Source organism: Moschus berezovskii, chromosome 1 (assembly GCF_049115385.1).
Source record: "Moschus berezovskii isolate FMDL1 chromosome 1, NW_MosBer_1.0, whole genome shotgun sequence".
Lineage (NCBI taxonomy): Eukaryota > Metazoa > Chordata > Mammalia > Artiodactyla > Moschidae > Moschus > Moschus berezovskii.
The window spans coordinates 133,131,432-133,150,337 of NC_142460.1; the positions used below are offsets into that span (position 1 = coordinate 133,131,432).

The 18,906-nt window shown below is 39.3% G+C and overlaps 2 protein-coding genes across 15 annotated transcripts in view; one reads left to right on the forward strand and one right to left on the reverse strand.

Moving 5' to 3' along the window:
- The window catches only part of VEPH1 (ventricular zone expressed PH domain containing 1), a 326,186-nt gene that overhangs the window by 69,448 nt on the left and 237,832 nt on the right, over positions 1–18,906 (forward strand). The window lies entirely within an intron of this gene.
- Positions 6,142–12,358, reverse strand: PTX3 (pentraxin 3). Its single transcript, XM_055411100.2, has 3 exons — positions 12,123–12,358; positions 11,310–11,714; positions 6,142–7,365 (listed from the first exon to the last, which is right to left on the reverse strand). Exons 1-3 carry the CDS (start codon positions 12,250–12,252, stop codon positions 6,752–6,754), a joined length of 1,149 nt encoding a protein of 382 aa, XP_055267075.2. The 5' UTR covers positions 12,253–12,358; the 3' UTR covers positions 6,142–6,751.

Below are 18,906 nucleotides of genomic sequence, written 5' to 3' on the forward strand. Positions count from 1 at the left end.
GTTGGAATATAAAAGCACAATGAATGCTTAGTGCAGCATGAATTAGCATATCTTTCACCTAGGAAGCTGACAATATGATTGGTGATCCTTGAAATAAGGGTATCTCAACTGCAACAGATTATTTGAGAGCCTAGAGGGAAACCCTTCCCAAATTTTGATTTGGAACTCTGTAAGGCAATGCATACCACTACTATCAAAACTAAAGGCAGGCAGTGACGTCCTTTCCTCTGCATTTCTGAATCAGAGGTCAAAATAAGGAAATATGCCTCTCTGTCAATATGTGTTTTATATAGTCCTCTGGTGCTAATCATAAGATGACCTCAAATGATTTGAAACTTAAGTAGAAAGTCTTTGGAAAGAAATATACTCTTGTCTCAGCAAGAGTCCAAATTCCTTTCTGACTTCTTGGCAATAGCTTGGAAATGACTGTCTAGTTAATTATGATAAATTCACCTATTTCTCTCTCGATGTGAGACCAAATTCAAACCACTGATTGGTAAGCTGTCTCAGAAAAATGGAGATAGAAAATTGACCTCCCATTTACTGTGGCAGTAATAATATATACCAGATAGGGTGGGTATGAGTCTTAAATAGATAAAGCCATTATACTTTGCCCAGTGCCTGGCACACAGTTCATCAGCAGTTACCATGATTCTTCTTTTTATCGCCATCATCATAATCATCATCATTGTTATTGTCATCACTGTCTGTCATATACCAGGCCCATATTAAAAAATTAAAGGCAAAATCATAATAATCTGTGGAGTTCTGTAATCTCTGGGGAGATGCTTAGCCATTAAAAATTCATGATACAGTTATTTTTCAAGGAAAAGGTTTTAAGTTCACTGCATTACAGCTTGTTGAGGAAAAAACTGTATTAATCAAATATTGTAGAAAATAGGCTACTAAAGTAATTCTCATTAAGAGTATTCAACCTGAACATTAATACATATAAGAAAATATTAAATTTTATGTTATAAAAGTCAGTACAAATGTAGATCAAGAAATAGAGAAACATCTTTAATCAGAAAAGAATGTTTTCTGAATTGTTAACCAGGTCTTGGATCTGATGCATGTCAGAGTTTGCACCTTCCTGACTTCACCAGCAGATGTTGCTGTAAAGTAGAATAAAGCCTACACAGTTATGAATATCCATGGACCAAGCTCTGAGAGTAACTTACCCACAGTGGAAAGGAATCTTTGTATTTGTTTGTTTGTATTTTTGTTCACTTATTTTCTGTTAAATCCACTGGGAACAACTTGGAAAAAACATTTTTATGGTAACTGTTTCATTTCAAAAATTATTTCAGGGTTTATAAAACATTTTTAGATATATTATCTCTCATTATATTATTTTTATAATACCCCTTCAGCAAGTTAGGCAAGTGCTGTTATCCCCAATTTCTTGGCTGACTTGAGACTCATAAAGATCAATTGGCAGGCCTACGTCATCTAGTTAGTGAATAATAATTCTAGGATCTGAATGTTGTGTTCCTGACCTCAAGCTCAGGAAGCTTTCTTCTATACTCTAGATTTATAAAACAGAATACAAGGATCATCAATCTGAGTTTTCAAGTTCACTGAATCAAGGAATATATAAGTGAACACACGCAATTACTTTGACCAAGATTTTTAACTTTTTTAGTGCTATTTCTTAGTGGCTACAATACAACTCTAGAAACATTTGGCCTTAGTTAGCTTCTCAAAGAGCTTTCTAATATAAAATCTAACAAGAGATGAAATAAAAATCAATTATAATTTCTTTTTTGTTTGATAATCTGTTTATTTAGGTGAAGTTAATTGAGTATAATAAATACCTAGCTCTAAGATTCTGTAATGTATACTTAATAGTCAACTGTTCTGGATGTATTTTAAGGAATTAATACTTGATTAAAAGCCAACTCATACACATCAAAAGAAACTGTAAACAAGGTAAAAAGACAACCCTCAGAATGGAAGAAAATAATTTCAAATGAAGCAACTGACAAAGGAGTAGTCTCCAAAATATACAAGCAGCTCATGCAACTCAATATCAGAAAACAAGCCAATCAAAAAATGGGCAGAGGACCTAAACAGACATTGCTGCAAAGAAGATATACAGGTGGCCAAGAAACACATGAAAAGATGCTCAACATCACTACTTATTAGAGAAATGCAAATCAAAACCAAAGTGAGGTATCACCACACACCAGTCAGAATGGCCATCATCAAAAAATCTACAAACAATAAATGCTAAGGAGGATATGGAGAAAAGGGAACCCTCTTGTACTGTTGGTGGGAATACAAACTGATACAGTCACTATGGAGAACGGTATGGAGATTCCTTTAAAAACTAGGAACAAAGCTATCATATAACCTGGCAATTCCACTACTGGGCATATGCCTGAGAAAACGATAATTGAAAAAGACACATGTACCCTAATGCTCATTGCAGCACTGTTTACAATAACCAAAACTTGGAAGCAAACTAGATGTCCACTGAGAGATGAACGGATAAAGAAGTTGTGGTACAAATTGTCCACAATATACAATATATGCAATATGTGTTGTATAAAATATTACCAAGCCATAAAAAGGAATGAATTTGAGTCAGTTCAAATGAGGTGGATGAACCTAGAGCATGTTATAAAGAATGAAGTAAGTCAGAGAAAAACAAAAATAGTATATTAATGCACATATATATATGAAATCTAAAGGAATGGCACGGATGGTCCTATTTGCAGAGCAGGAACAGAGATGCAGATGTGGAGGACGGCCTTGTGGACACAGAGGGGAAGGAGAGGGTGGGACAAATCTAGAGAGTAGCATTGATGTTCGTACACTACTATGTGTAAAACAAATAGCTAATGGGCAGCTGCTGTGTAACACAGGGAGCCCAGTCTGCTGCTCTGTAATGACCTAGAGGGATGGGATGGGAGGGAAGAGATATATATACACTTATACCTGATCCTTGTTGGTGTACAGCAGAAACCAATGCAACATTGTAAAGCAGTTATCCTCCAGTTAAAAATTTTTTTAAAAGCCGACTCACATTGCAACAGACAAGGAAAATATGTCAACTCTATCTTGTCAGTTACTATCTCTGCAAAAATATTGCTCTACTGCTGTACATATAAATGTACTGGAGTGGCAAAATGGCAAACAGTCACAGTTTGCCTGGGACTGAAAGATTTCCTGGGACTCTCAGTACTAAAACTGGGTTGCTCCTAGGCAAACCAGGACAGTTGGTCACTCTAGCATACACACATAATGTTTTATATTTTGGAAGTGTAATGTATTATGTATTAATTATACACATATTTTTCTCCGAATAACGTGCTTGATTCTTTTACTGTGCTTTAATAAGATGATGCCCTCAGTAACCATCCTGGTGAGTGACTCTTTGCCAATGTGCTAAACTAAGCCAGCATGCTGATATTTCTTTTTAGATATTTTATCTCAGTTTCACACATTTCTTACTTCCTCCTTTTCTTGACACTATGTATTCTAAAATTCATGAAATACTACTAGTGTAAAGAAAAAGTTAGCCAGCTTCCTGAAATTTGTAAAATGTATTTTGTACAGGTAGTCTATCAGTATTTTGAAGGAATAAAGTGCCTAGTCTTCTTTTTAAAAAGAAAAATTGTTCCACTGGATCAGGATTAGATTAAGTGGTCAACCAATAGTGGGCTGAAGAAGATAAAAGTGTATATGTAATTTTTTTTTTTTTTTGGTAAAAGAAGTACAGGGACAGGCAGCCTAGGGCTGTCAAGATAGGTTCATAATATTAAAGACCTAAGCTTATTCTATATTGTTGTGCTAAATCTAAGATGTTTGCTGGAATTCTAGCCATTTCTACCATATTCCAATCAATCAATCCCTTTTGATAGAGGAAGACATAGGGAATCAATTTCAGTATTTCACCATGAGCCAGAATTTAGTCATTTGACCACATCTAGTTTTGCACTTGATACTGAAAATAAAAACTTTACTCCAAGTGGCCATACATACCATTAAAAAATCAGAATTCTGTTTCTTAGGTAAAAGAGGGAAAATAGATAGAGGGAACAATTAGAAGTCTTGTTTGAGTGAACTCCGGGAGTTGGTGATGGACAGGGAGGCCTGGCGTGCTGTGATTCATGGGGTCGCGGAGAGTCGGACACGACTGAGCAACTGAACTGAACTGAACTGAACTGAAAATATTTGTTCAGATTGAGTATAGATGAAATTTCTACTTTTGTAACCCAATGGTTGCTTTATTTTTTTTCCATTTTGTTTCTTCTCTGCCTTCAACATGTTATTCCTGTTAAAAATTTAAAAGTTTCCTTACATTTAACTTTATCAGCATATGAGTTTGCATACCTCTTGGCTGGCATCATTTAGGGCCTCTTGAACAGTTGTAATTCATGATGCAATCTGGAGAGGAATTGAAAGCATGCCTAACTCTCTGCTGAAGGTTTGGTCAAGTATTTCCTTCTCTAGCATTTGGAGTCATACAGACAGTGGCTAATCAGGGACTTGCATATGACCATTGTGCCTGAAATCTTGAAATATGTAATCTCCAAGGGTCTGAGACTGACTTGTGACCACAAACTTGGAAATGATTTCCTTTGATACATTTCAACCTGGTTTTGTGAGTCTCGCGAGAAGGGTGAAGCTATGCAGATGCCTTGAATATCTTCAAAGATTCCTAGATTTATAGAATTTCACTGCTGAAAAATACTACATGTTCAACCCCCTCCTTTTACTGAGAAATTCCAGAGTTAAGTAACCTAAGGTCTAGGCTGTTGTTTCGTTTCTAAGTCATGTCCAACTCTTGCAACCCCATAGACTATATAGCCCACCACACTGCTTTGTCCATGGGATTTCCCAGGCATGAATACTGGAGTGGGTTGCCATACTGCAGGGGATCGTCTTCTGCATTGGCAGGCAGATTCCTTACCACTGAGCCCCCAGAGAAGCCCAAGGACCAGGCTAGTTAGTTGTAAAATGTGGTTTGACAATTACTATTGGTTCTCTTCTCCAAACCTCATGAACAGGAGATGACTTGTGGTTGTTCAGGCCCTATCTTTAAGCAGACACATCATCACCATGGTTCTACTGTTTCCTACTGATGTTCAGAAGTGGCTTGGAGATGCTGCACTATCAGCCCTTTCATGGCCACCACAGGAGGAGAACATTAGCGTGGTAGGGAGCTGCATCCCCACCTACAGGATGACGGGCCTTGACTGTCCTCACCTTCATGCATGAGTAAGAGAATGGGATATGTGCTAAGGGCAGAAGTCGTTGTTTCTTTTCCACATTTTTAGATCTCCCTTATAATAGTCCTGTGCATCCCAGGTGGCTGAGTGGTAAAGAATCCACCTGCCAATGCAGGAAACTCGGGTTCAGTCCCTGAGTGGGAAAGATCCCTTGGAGAAGGAAGAAGCAGTCTACTCCAGTATTCTTGCCTGGGAAATCTCATGGACAGAGGAGCCTGGTGGGCTACAGTCGCTGGGGTCACAAAAGAGTCAGTCAAGCTTAGTGACTAAATAACATACCACAATAACAATCCTAAGTCATCTCTTGCAGGCATCATGTGAATCTGAGAACTTTGATAAGCCATACTTTTTTTTTCCATGTATACATGGGACAGAAAGTTGTGTATATTCACAGCATTGTCAAATTGGAAGGAATCATTTCTTCAATTCCTTGATTTCTCAGTTGAGAAAGCTAAAACCCAGAGAGATGAACTGACTTAGCTAAGATCATCTTTCTTGCTTATGACTTATAGAAAGCCAATGCTTAAAACAATTCTATAGTTTGTTTCTAACAATATTGTTGTTGTTTAGTCACTAAGTTGTGTCCAACTCTTTTGTGACCCCATGAACTATAGCGCGCCAGGCTCCTCAGTCCATGGGATTTCCCAGGCAAGAATATTGCAGTGGGTTGCCATTTCCTTCTCCAGGGGATCTTCCAACCCAGGAATCAAACCCAACTCTCCTGCATTGCAGGCATATTCTTTACCACTGAGCCACCAGGGAAACACCTCTAACAGTACTAACCATTACTACTTACATAGTAGATTAGCATCTGAAAACTAGTGTTTGCTTTAGATAAAAAAAAATGAGAAGTGTGGATTTGCTTCCAGACATTTTAAATATATACTTAGATGACATGGACTAGTTTTATAAAATATTTTATTTACAGTAGAGCTTTACAAAAATAGTCTTAATAAAATTAATACAAAACCATTTTACAATATAACTTATATAACTATCTCCTCAAAAAAATGACATTTGATTATAACACATAAACTACATTTGTATTTGTTAAGTCACATTGTAGTATAAATATGTTTTATCATCATTTTTTCATAATAAGGCATATACCAATGAACAATGGACAACAAATTTTATTTTATTATTCTTCCAATGTAAAATTCATCTCTGGCCAAAATGAAATTAACCAGAGAAAAGTAAAACAATTGTCCTTCTGTTCATTCATACAGTCCTTTTTAATTATTGGAGAGTTTATCTGACAAAGACACAGCATTAATTTGAAAGCACCATGGCATAAAATCTAGTAACAATATCCCCAAAAGCCTTCTCCAATGTCTCCCTTTCAACTGTTTACTCAGTATTTTGCCAAGATAAATAAAGATTGATCTCAACTCTCTCCTTCATTAGTCTCAAGTGTTCTTAATATGCAGTCAGGTTTTTAGACCTTCCCAACTGGCATATGTTTAAGATGCGAGTTTATTTCTTTGGCTTCAAGTAGAGTTTCACAGCCCTTAAGAAACATACTGTGCTCCTCCGTGGGGCTGAATCTCTGTGACTCCCCACCCAACCACATTGCCCCGGATGTGACAGGACTCTGCTTCTCCGGCCCTTCTTATCTCTTCGTTGCTGAGAACACCATCCCAGATATTGAAGCCTGTGAGTCTGCCAGAAAAGGCTAATGTTTCATCAAAGCCACCACCCACACAGCAGCCGTTCTTTTCTTGCCCAATCTGCAGGATTCCTCCCTCAGGCACAACGTGACCTGTGGCCATATCAACAGCGGTGGCCACCAAGTCACCATTTACCCACAAGGCCATGTGCCCTTCCTGTGAATTCCAGGTGCTGCACAGATGGGTCCACATTCCTAGGGAAATCGCAGCATCAGCGACCAGTCTGTTTTCCTCTCCACCCACCACAAGCGTTATGGACTGATAGCTGAGGTACAGCTGGATCTCATATGGATTCCTCTTTGTGCCATAGGAAAACAGGACTGTTTTGTTTAATACTTCTGTGGCTTTGACCCAAATGCAGGCGCTGAAAGTCTCAAGTTTCATTGGTGTCACTGGATGCACGCTTGCAAAAATCTTCTTGGAACGCATGGGGAATAAAATGGCTGTTTCACAACCTAGAGTGGCAAGAAAGTAAGAATATGAGAGAAAATACAAATTCATTTTGAAATGATTCTGGCAGTTAGGTATTTTAGGATGGGCCTTTTAATGACTACGACTGAAAACTACATGCAGCAATATGTTATGACTTGAGGGGCCCAAGTGTAATCTCTATAGTGCAAAGAAAACAGGAATAAGGAAATCCAACTATCTCATTAAGGGAAGTATTTAAATGGAAAAGAAGGCACACAGAGAAATAGTGAAACTGGGTTCGAACTTGGGCACTTGGCCACCTGATGCTAAGTGCTAACTCACTGGAAAAGACCCTGATGCTGGGAAAGGTTGAAGACAGGAGGAGAAGGGAGTGACAGTGGATGAGATGGTTGGATGGCATTATTGACTCAATGGACATAAGTTTGAGCAAACTCTGGGAGATAATGAAAGACAGGAAGTCCAGCGTGCTGCAGTCCATGGGGTCGCAAAGAGTTGGACATGACTTAGCAACTGAACAACAGCAACAATTCTGGCTGCAGGAGCCACATCCCTAACCAGCACACTGCACTGCCTCTTAGTGGTACAAGAACACCTGGATTTGGCTAAAAGAACTGGAATTCAGTTTGTTTTACTACTAGCAGGCTGTGTAGCTTTTGATGAACCCCACAATCTCTCCAGGCTTAACAGTTATCTGTCAAAGGCTCTTCCCTTCTCCTTCTAAATTCTGCAAGTCTATAAAACAAGTATGTAACATTTGAGAAGAGCTTTGTAGACCAAGAGTGAGAGAGTGAAGTTGCTCAGTCATGTCCACTCTTTGCAGTCCCATGGACTGTAGCCTACCAGGCTCCTCCATCCACTGAATTTTCCAGGCAAAAGAAGTAGAGTGGGTTGTCATTTCCTTCTCCAGGAGATCTTCCTGACCCAGGGATCAAACCCAGGTCTCCCACATTGCAGGCAGACACTTTACCCTCTGAGCCACCAGGGAATACTTTGTAGACCAAAGATATGCTTAAAAATTCTCACTTTGTCCAAATGCTTACAAGTACTATGTAAGCCCTAACAGAAAATCTTTAAGGAAGAGTGAATTCTTCCGAGGGGCCGGATGGAGGACATATTTCCACTAATACACACTTAGAAGGAGACTTTCAAACTTGAGGGGTGGGAGTTTATCTCCAAGTCACAGGGCCAGTCAGGGAGCTACAGATGCTCAAGTGAAGACCTTTCAGGTGTCTCTGGGAAATAATATGCTAAAAGCTTTAATAAGTGAGCTCTGAAATGGCAACCCACTCCAGTGTTCTTGCCTGGAGAATCCCAGGGATGGGGGAGCCTGGTAGGAGGCCGTCTATGGGGTCACACAGAGTCGGACACGACTGAAGTGACTTAGCAGTAGCAGCCTTGTGCTGAACTCAAATATATACATATAAAAGACCAATTAAAGAATTTTTTAAAAATCTAAGTTAGGGCTTAGAGAAGGAAATGGCAACCCAGTCCAGTATATTCTTGCCTGGGAAATCCCACGGACAGAGAAGCCTGGTGGTCTACAGTCCATGGGGTCGCAAAAGAGTTGGACATGACTTAGTGACTAAACAACAAAAATTAGGGCTAAGTATTCACTTTATAACAAGCTTTTAAAGAAGATTTACCATAAGATAGCTTTAAAAAGCAAATTCTCAGAGCATTTGAAGACTAAGTGGTAAATAAGACTTGCAGGAACCAAATGTCCATGTGAAGTGTGGTAAACTAAGTTAACGGTCTACAAGTGGCTGAGAGGTGGGCTCCAACCCGGAAAAATTAAGCAGATGGACCATATCCTTTTGAAATAGTCAAAGAAGATATTGAGGTTCAGAAAATCCTATAAAAGTAACCATCACACTAAAGCACAAAATTGGTCCTGCCATACTTTGGTATTAACTTTTTCCGTGAATAATTTGAATTTCTAAAGATTTTTTAAAATCAATTTTTAATGAGGCATTGATTCTTTTTGAAAATGAAATTAGTAGATGCATACTTTTCTAGATGTTATTTAAATCAAATAAAGATCATGGAACAAAAGATCACCATATGCTTGGGCATTTTAGATATTGTCTAATGTTTCAGTAAAATAGTGTTCAGAGAGAGCGCCTACTGCAATCTAATTAACTGATTTCCTGTTTAAATAAGCCCAGGCAGTCAGGATTGCATTCCAAAGCCTTCCTTGATTGCCTCTCCGAGACCCAGCTTCCCCTCTAGGCTGCACTGGTTATGTAAGTTCAATGAGTAGAACTGCATGTTGGCAAGTTTTTTCTGTGGCTCCTTTTGGGGGTCGGTGATTGAGACCCTTGATATGTCTTTAAAATGTCAGAAACGCTCTCATGAAATGGCTTTTAACTAATAGGTTTTTTCTGATTATATTATCAAAGACCAAACAAAATTAAAACCAGGTTCTTAAGAGGCTGACAACAGAATGATTAGGAATCCCTTAGGAGCCAAGCTGGCAGGAAACCAAGAGAGGAAAAAGCAAAGCATGTGGGTAAATGTATGAATGGATGTAATAAGAATTAACACTTTTGAATTCAGAAATACATCCTTCTTCTGCTATAACTAGTATGCAGAGGTGGAGGTGAAAGTTAGCATAACTCTTCAGTTTTCCCAGTACATGATATGTACAGTGATTTTACATGGTTTGCAAAAGACAAGAAATATCATCCATTAAAACTGCCAGAGAGTTATAGTTTGTCCTGTCACTTACACTATGTTTATTTTATGATTTTCCCCCCTCTGAAGCCCTACATGATATTTTAAAAAACATGCTCTGTACGGATAAACAGTCCTCAATTATTTAGGAAAGACTGGTATTTTGTTATGGTTTCTGCAATTTTAAATGAAATATGCTCTCACATATGCTTGATCCTGCCTCCTAACCCCATAGAGTAAGAGTTGCTTTATTGGACATAAAGAAGGGATGGTTTGTAATTGTTTTCTGTTCATAAGTTGCTTATGAACAGGGAAAAGTGTATGTTATATTTTTTCTTTCCTAGGACATGGATTTTCTAACATAACCCACAAATGATTGTTATAGCACCATTTCTTAGAAATTCTGGCTTTTTATAAAGGAGTGTTTTTCACTCCAAACCTTCTCTATATTTCCTTGAGGTATCTTTAAAATGTATTATTTCGGGCCCACATATGTTTGGAAATTCACTAGTATCACATGGGACTTTGACAGGTTGCATCTGGTTTGAACTGCCTGTCTTCTGTTTCACCCTGATCCTCCACATCCCCTGAGGTACTGCCTGGATGCCAACTAGCGCCGACATCTGACTGTCCCACTGTGGATCCCTCAGTTGCTGGTTTATTCCAAACTTCATACTCTTGGAGCTCACTCTGGAGCTCCAAGACCTAGGAGCTTTCACAGACCCTAGGGGCTCAGGGCAGGGGGCCTTGGAAGATCAGATTCGACCTAAAGCCTCTTGTTTGGAACTGAGAGAAGGGAGAAGGGACCAGCCCTGGGACTGGAAAACGTTCCTAAAAATTAGACTGGGTCCTGAAATAGAGCGGGAACCAGAGCTCCCTTAAAGAGAGAGGCAGGTTAAAATTAGAAGAAGTGGAAATCCCTAACGGAGGGAAGCTGGACATTGAGAGCGGTCACCCTTATAACTGGCCAATAGAGTTTCCCTATCGCCTGGTCGGATCAAGTGTCAGTCTGGAGGCCCCTGAGGTCTATTTCAAGACTGTGATGGTTACCTACACAGCCATCTTCTGGGTTCCTCGGGACTGAAGACTGACTACTTTTGAAAGCACTTTTCCCGCCTTTTATGGTGTATCTGAGCTCTGTGACCCCGAATGCTGAAAGAGAAGGGTGTAAGCCAGTGTGTTTCCTCCCACTAAAGCCTCCCCTTAGAGGCTTGGTTGGCTAACTCGGTTTCCCGTAACTCGCGCTTTGAGAACGAAGCCGCGCAGGGGTCCCCACCAGTCCCCGCGTCCTTACCTGCCGGCAGCCAGCGGCTGGCTGCCCAGCCCCGCACAGCTCGGAGGTCGGCCCGCGTCCGCCGCAGCTCCTCCAGCACCGCGCCCAGGGCCCGCCCCGCCTCCTCCTGCGGCCGCGGCGCCCCGGCCTCTTCCAGGCGCGCCAGCCGGCGGCCCGCATCGCGGCTCGCCTGCAGCAGCTCGTCCAGCGCCCGGGCCAGCCTGGCCTCGGCGGGGGCCTCCGGCGCACACGGCCTCTGCAGGCTGCCCGCCAGCCGGCCCAGCTCGGCCCGCAGCTTCTGCAGCTCGCCCCGGAGCACGTCGTCGGTGGCCTGCAGCAGCATGCCCTCCCGCATCTGCGAGTTCTCCAGCATGATGAAGAGCTTGTCCCACTCGGAGTTCTCACGACTGCAGTCGCACGGCGTGGCTAGAGTGGGGAACATACACGTATTACCGACCTGACCCTCCCTCGGGTGTTCTTTGTAAAATGCCGACCTCCCTCGATGGTCGCCAAGTGACAGTCCGTCCCCAGTACCCCCTTCCCTTTAAGGAAACCTGCAAAAACCTTGCAAGTTTATAAGTTGAACTCAATGAAATTGCTGTTCATGGAGCTCAAAACAGGCGAATATCGGCGATTTCATACAATTCGACCCCTTGTGTATCTGAGAGAAGTAACTTTTTGAAACCTCCTTTCCTAACGTGCTTTTCTCTTTTGCAAACTCTTTTTTGTTGTTGTTTATTGCATTGGCAGCAATATATATATATATAATACTTAGCCCTAAGGAGGTAGATATGTAGTTAAGGGTTAGCAGAGAAACAGTTAAAATGAACTTACGGTCCTCAGTGGGATGGAGTCCATTGTCTATTTCGTTGTCCAAATTCACATACATGAGCTCATAATCATCTGAGTTCTCCGCCGACACTGCTGACCAGAGAGCACAAAACAGAATCACAGGGATATGCATTGCTGGAGAGACGAAGTTCTTCCCACCGCTGTCGGGAGGGGACGAGGCAAGAGGCTCTCAGAGAGCAGAAGGAGCGGAGGAGAGTGCGAGTGAGAGGCAGGAGCTGAGAGCCCTTAATAAATGCTGGGGAAAGGCTGAATGGGGATGAATGAGTAATGCCAGTGTCACTGCCTTAACGGGAGTTCCCCAGATTTTGGGGGGAGGGGGCTGGGGGAAGGAAGGGGAAAGGAGATGTGGGGGACGTTGCACAATAGTAAACCACAAAGGTTTACAGTACAGTCAGATTAATTGGAGGAGGGTCAGAGGGGAAAGAAGGGGGGAGACGGGGCTGGGACTGTCTCCCCCTGGGGATTAGCTGTTGTAACTTGAATTGGTAGTACGGAAGGATGAGAGGGAGAGGAGAGGGATTAGGGGAACAGAGATTTGGGGGAATAGATTCAGCAGGCATAGAGGTGTGAAAGCAAGAGCATCATCCGGCATTTTGTGTGCGCTCTCATTATCTCACAACCCTTTACGCGTGGAAACATTTTTTCACTTTTTCTTTGTGCAGTTGTACAGGTCTAACATGTGAAAGTTACTTTCTGATTTCAAGATAAACCAACACAGTAAGAATTTGTATGGTTCTAGAAGCCAAATCCATTCCAAGTCATTCCATCTTTAATCCTTCTGGAGTTACAACTATACTTTTATAAACATACTTTTTAATGAGAAGCACAGCAAAACTAGTAAACCTAAAATAAGGAGAAGTTGGGGGAGAGGAATAAACTGACTTTTTAGGGGTGTTTCTTTTCATAATCTATTATGTGGGTATCTTATTTCACTAGGCTCAAAGATCATGTTTTTAAAGTAAATTTAGGGATTCCTAATTCTGCCAGTATATGGAGATCTATACAAACTGAAAACTCTGCTGAAAAAAACCTAGAATTGTGTTTACATTTGAATAATAATTAAAAACTTTAAACGTACAAATAAGTTCCCAATAAAGTAAGGACAATATCCAGAGGCCAAGTGTGCTAAGTTGCTTCAGTCATGTCCAGCTCTTTGCAACGCTATGGACTGCAGCCCCACTAGTCTCCTCTGTCTATGGAATTTCCCAGGCAAGAATACTGGAGTGAGTTGCCACTCCCTTCTCCAGATCTTCCTGACCCAGGAATTGAACCCACATTTCTTATGTCTCTTTCATTGGCAGGCGGGTTCTTTACCACTAATGCCACCTGCCCAAAGAGAGGGAACCAAAATCCGGGCAGTGAGCCCATGAACTGAATTTAGAGCCCCCTACACACACACACACACACTCTCTCTCTCTCTCTCTCTCTTTCTCTCTCTCTCTAGGTGGGGAGTTACTGACTAGATTTCAATAGATATAGCCCCAGTTCTTACCCTAGCACAGGAAAGTGAGAAGTAAGCCTGTCTCTTTTTGACTGAATTCTACAAGGTCCCGAAGAGTTTGTGATTTTGGGCCTGCCCTTATACCTGTTCGAGAGGCAAATGTGTACTATCTGCCACAGTAAAAATAAATTCATAATAAAAAATATTTAAACGTAGGAGGAAACAATCTACCATAAATGAGAACCAGCAGAAACCAAAAGGAATTGGACACCCCTCCCTCAAGAATTTCATTTATTTAAAATATCAGCTAGAAACTGGAAAATAAGTGTGTTTAAAATGATTTAAGATCTACAAGAAAGAACTGGAAACCTGAAAAAAAGAAAAAGACAGTCAAAAGAAGAAGAATAGGCCTATTATTTAAAGAATCAAATATAACCTTGAGTTAAAAAATCAATTGAAATTTTTAAGAAATTAAAGGAATGGTAAAGCTAAAGAGAATATTAAGGAACTGGAAGAAAGAGCTAAGAAAATAATTCTGAAGTCCTTTCATTATTCAGGATAGCAAAATTAATTTTTCTTTGTTAGTTCAAGTATGTTTATCTTTCAAAGGACAGCACCAAAACCAGGAGGAAATAAAATGACCAAAAAGAAGGAACAGAGTGAATTTAAAAACAACTTGAGCTGTTCAGTAGGAAATAGTAAAGAAGGGAAGAAAAGCAGAGACAAAGCAAGATAAATAAAAAGCAAGTGTGGCAGTGGTTTGGTTGCTAAGTCATGTCAGACTCTGCAACCCCACAGACTGTAGCACACCAGGCTTCTCTGCCCATGGGATTCTCCAGGCAGGAATACTGGAGGAGCTTGCCATTTCTTTCTCCAAAAAGCACCTGTAATGTAAAAATAAATCCAAGTATACATAATACTGCAAATACTAATCACTAAATATTAATGAAACAAACATTCCAGTTAAGAGACAAAAGTTGGCAGATAGGAATATTTTTTAAGTCCAGCCCTACGTCACTTATAAGATCACACATAAAACACAAGAATATAGAAACCTTGAAAACAAAAAATTTAAAGGGGGTGAGAGAATATACCAAACAAGAGCTATTCAGAAAAGCTAGCATAGCTGTATTAATATTAGTCAAAAATAGACTTTAAGGCAAAGAGAGTGATGAAATTATGATAAAATAAATACTTTGCCAGGAAGATCTATCTAGCAACATAATTCTAAAGTCCTATCTAGTAACTATCTAGAAACATCGTTTCAAAAAATATGCCAGTATTGACAGACTTATAAGGAGAAACTGGTAAATCCATAGTCATAAAGGCAGATTTTCACATACTTCTTATAACTGATAAGTCCATTTCTGTCACAACTGATCATTCGAATGCTAAAAACTTCAAAAGAATATAGAAATGTATATAATTTAAAATTTGATATAATCAAATGTATAGAACATTGACCAGAAAGTTTGATAAGCAAGTTCTACCATGCAAGGAACACATAATTCCCATTTTATATTAACTGCCTCTGAAAATGGAGTGTACAGGAGTGCACTAAATTCTTTTTATATGTCTAGTAAGGATGATACCAAAAAAAAAGACAAGGTCAATACAAGAAAGGAAAACTACAAGTCAGTCTCATTTAAGAATATAGATGCAGAAGCTCTAAATGAAGTATTAGCCAAAGAAATCCAGTAATACATGCTTTCAAATACATCATACCAAGTTGAGTGTGTTCCAAGAGTGCAAGATTGATTAAACATTAGAATACTCAGTCATTTACGACAGTAACAGTTTAAAAGAGAAATCATATGGTCATATGGACAGATGCAGAAAAGTCAAGTAATAAAATTTAACATTCATTCATGTTCAAACTAGGAAAAAGACAGGAACTTAAACTGATAAAATATAAATACCAAGAATATGTAGAAACACATGCATACATTATGATGACTCCTTAGAAGTATACTCTTTAAAAACAGGAATTAGAAAATGATATCAGGACCTGGTTCTACTCATCAAAGTGTTGGAGGTCCCAGCTGGTAAAGTAGGACAATAAAAGAAACTTAAGGAATATTACAAAGTTGTTACTTATTGGATTATTTTTCTATAGAAAATCTTGAGACTCCATTAAAAAAAAAAGAACTAAACAAGTTTTGCTGGATGAAAGATCAGTGTACAAAAATTTATTGATTTCTTAATATAGCAGATAAATAGAAAACATCTTTAAAAAACCAAACACTTCCATTTACAATAGCAACAACAACTATGGAATACTTAGGAATCAATTTAATAAAAGATAGACAAGGCACAGATAATATCACAAAACTTTAAAGATATTAAAAAAGTTACATAGAAGAATATATCATGTTCTTGAATGAGAAGATTCAGTTTCACAGAGATATCAGTTGTCCCAAATTAGTCTATATATTCAATGTGAAAAATAATTCTAACCTATCTTTACAAGGAAGTTGACAAACTAATGGTAAAATTTATATAAAGTAGCCAAGAGGAATTGGAAGCAGAAAATGAAAAAATAAGAGGAATCTGAAGCAGAAGATGAAGAAATTTGCCTTGTGAGGTATAGTGACTTATTATAAATTGTAATTAAGAAACTGTATAAAGGGCTTCCCAGGTGGCTCTAGTGGTAAAGAATCTACCTGCCAATGCAGGAGACATAAGAGACGTGGGTTTGATCCCTGGATCAGGAAGATCCCCTGGAGGAGGAAATGGCAATCCACTTCGGTATTCTTGCCTGGAGAATCCCATCTACAGAGGAGCCTGGCGGGCTGCAGTCTATAGGGTCATAATGAGTCAGACATGACTGAAGTGACTTAGCATACATAATTGGTGAAGGTATGATAAATAACCAGACCCATATACATGGGAAACTTTATATATGAAAGAAGTATTACAAATCAGAAGGGAAACAGTTGGGCATTGAATAAATTAATCTGAGACAATTGTTTATATACACACACACATAAATAAATAAATTTATAATTAGATCCCTTCCTTATATACACAAAAATAAAATCCAGATGATTAAGACATAAAATCATAATACTTTTAGGAGAAAATACAGTAGAATATTTTTATGAACATGGGTAGGGAAAGATTTCTCAATTTAAAAATTTATAAGCCATAAAATAAATTTAAAAACCAACTCCATTAGGATTACAACTTTAAAACTGACAGACCAAAAATTAGTGTCCAGAATAAATAAGGAACTTCTACAAATCAGTGCTTCCCTGATAGCTCAGTTGGTAAAGAATCCACCTGCAATGCGGGAGACCCCGGTTCAATTCCTGGGTTGGGAAGATCCGCTGGAGAAGGGATAGGCTACCCACGCCAGTATTCTTGCCTGGAGAATTTTGGACACGACTGAGTGGCTTTCACAAATCAGTGAGAAAACACAGACATCTTGATTGAAAACAGGCAAAGGATATGAAAAGCTAAATCATGGAAGAGCAACATAAAAATGTTGCTCAGTCTCAGAAGTAATTAAAGAAATGAAAATTAGAACAAAAAATAAGGTAACATTTTTATACCACGTCAGATTGGCGAAAACTGGTGTCTGCCAAGACTAAATGTTGGCAACAGAAACTTTCATGCTTCTGATAGGTATGTAAGTTGTTATAATCATGGTGGTAGGCAGAATAATGACCTCCCCCCACCAAAGTTATCCACATCTTAATTCTCACAACCGGCAAACACAATGTGTTTATATATATATATATATATATATATATATATTCAAAAATTTTTATTAGAAAACTGAAATTTACAATGTATTTATATCACTCACTGAGTACATGGCATTTAAAAACATCACAATGTGTTTCATTGCATTGAAGATAAAATTAGGTTACCATATAAGGAGAAAATCCTAGATTATCCAGATGGACCTAATGTTATCACAAGGGTGCTTAATTCAAAGAAAGGCAGAAGAGATAATCAGAGGAAGAGGTGTAGTGATGGAAGCAGGGTCAGAGAATGCTGTGTAGCTAACTTTGAAGAGGAAGGAAGGAGACCCCAAAGCAAAGAATGCTGGTGGTCTCTAGAAGCCAGAAAAGCTGAGAAACAGATTCCTTCCTACAACCTAAAGAAGGAACCTAGGCTTTCCAAGACCTGGATTTTTGCCCAGTGAGACTCATGCTAGACTTCTGTATTACAGAAATATAAGATAATAAATTTGTATTATTTTGGGCCACAAGTTTATGTCAGTTTCTTATGGCAGCTATAGAAAACTACTATAACCATTTTGAGAAGAAATTTTGAAACACCTAGAAACTTAACTCTCAGGGACAAACCCAATGCTTTCCTACTTAATTATTTGGTCTAGTGACCATCAGCATCACCTGAGAACTTGTTAGAAATTCAAATTCTCAAACTCTACGTTCAGTCTACTGAATCAGTGTCTGTGTGCTTTAACAAGTACTCAGGTCATTTTTAAGCACATTAAGCTCAATATCAATACCCAAGGGAGTATCTCCCACTTATGCATAAAGAAATATGTATAAAAATTGCAGCACTACTGGTGAAAGCAAATTATAATAATAATGATAATAACAATAAAAAATCTTCCAACCATAGTGTGTGAATAAATTGTTGCATATTTATACAGTGGAATACCATACAGCTATGAGAATAAATGCTAGAGAGTGTCCTGGATATAAAACTTCAATATAGAGATTTCCCTGGTGGTTCAGTGACTAAGACACCATGTTCCCACTGTGGGAAACCTCGGTTCATCCCTGGTTCAGTTCAGTTCAGTTCAGTCACTCAGTCGTGTCCGACTCTTTGCGACCCCATGAATCACAGCACGCCAGGCCTCCCTCTCCATCACCAACTCCCGGAGTTCACTCAAACTCATGTCCATTGAGTTGGTGATGCCATCCAGCCATCTCATTCTCTGTCATCCTCTTCTCCTCCCGTCCCCAATCCCTCCCAGCATCAGAGTCTTTTCCAATGAGTCAACTCTTCGCATGAAGTGGCCAAAGTATTGGAGCTTCAGCTTCAGTATCAGTCCTTCCAATGAACACCCAGGACTGATCTCCTTTAGAATGGACTGGTTGGACTTCCTTGCAGTCCAAGGGACTCTCAAGAGTCTTCTCCAATACCAAAGTTCAAAAGCATTAATTCTTCGGCAATCAGCTTTCTTCACAGTCCAACTCTCACATCCATACATGACCACTGGAAAAACCATAGCCTTAGGGAACTATTAATAGATCCCACATGCTATAGCTAAAACCTAGCATAGCTAAATAAAAAAACATTAAATAAAGCTTCAACGTAATATTGGATGGAAAAAAATATGTT

Coding starts and splice junctions, on each gene's coding strand:
- PTX3 (XM_055411100.2), bottom strand. CDS start 12,252: ATGCATATCCCTGTGATTCTGTTTTGTGCTCTCTGGTCAGCAGTGTCG. Junction 11,715..12,122: donor ACTCCATCCCACTGAGGACC/GTAAGTTCATTT, acceptor TCCCCACTCTAG/CCACGCCGTGCGACTGCAGT. Junction 7,366..11,309: donor CAGCCGCTGGCTGCCGGCAG/GTAAGGACGCGG, acceptor TTGCCACTCTAG/GTTGTGAAACAGCCATTTTA.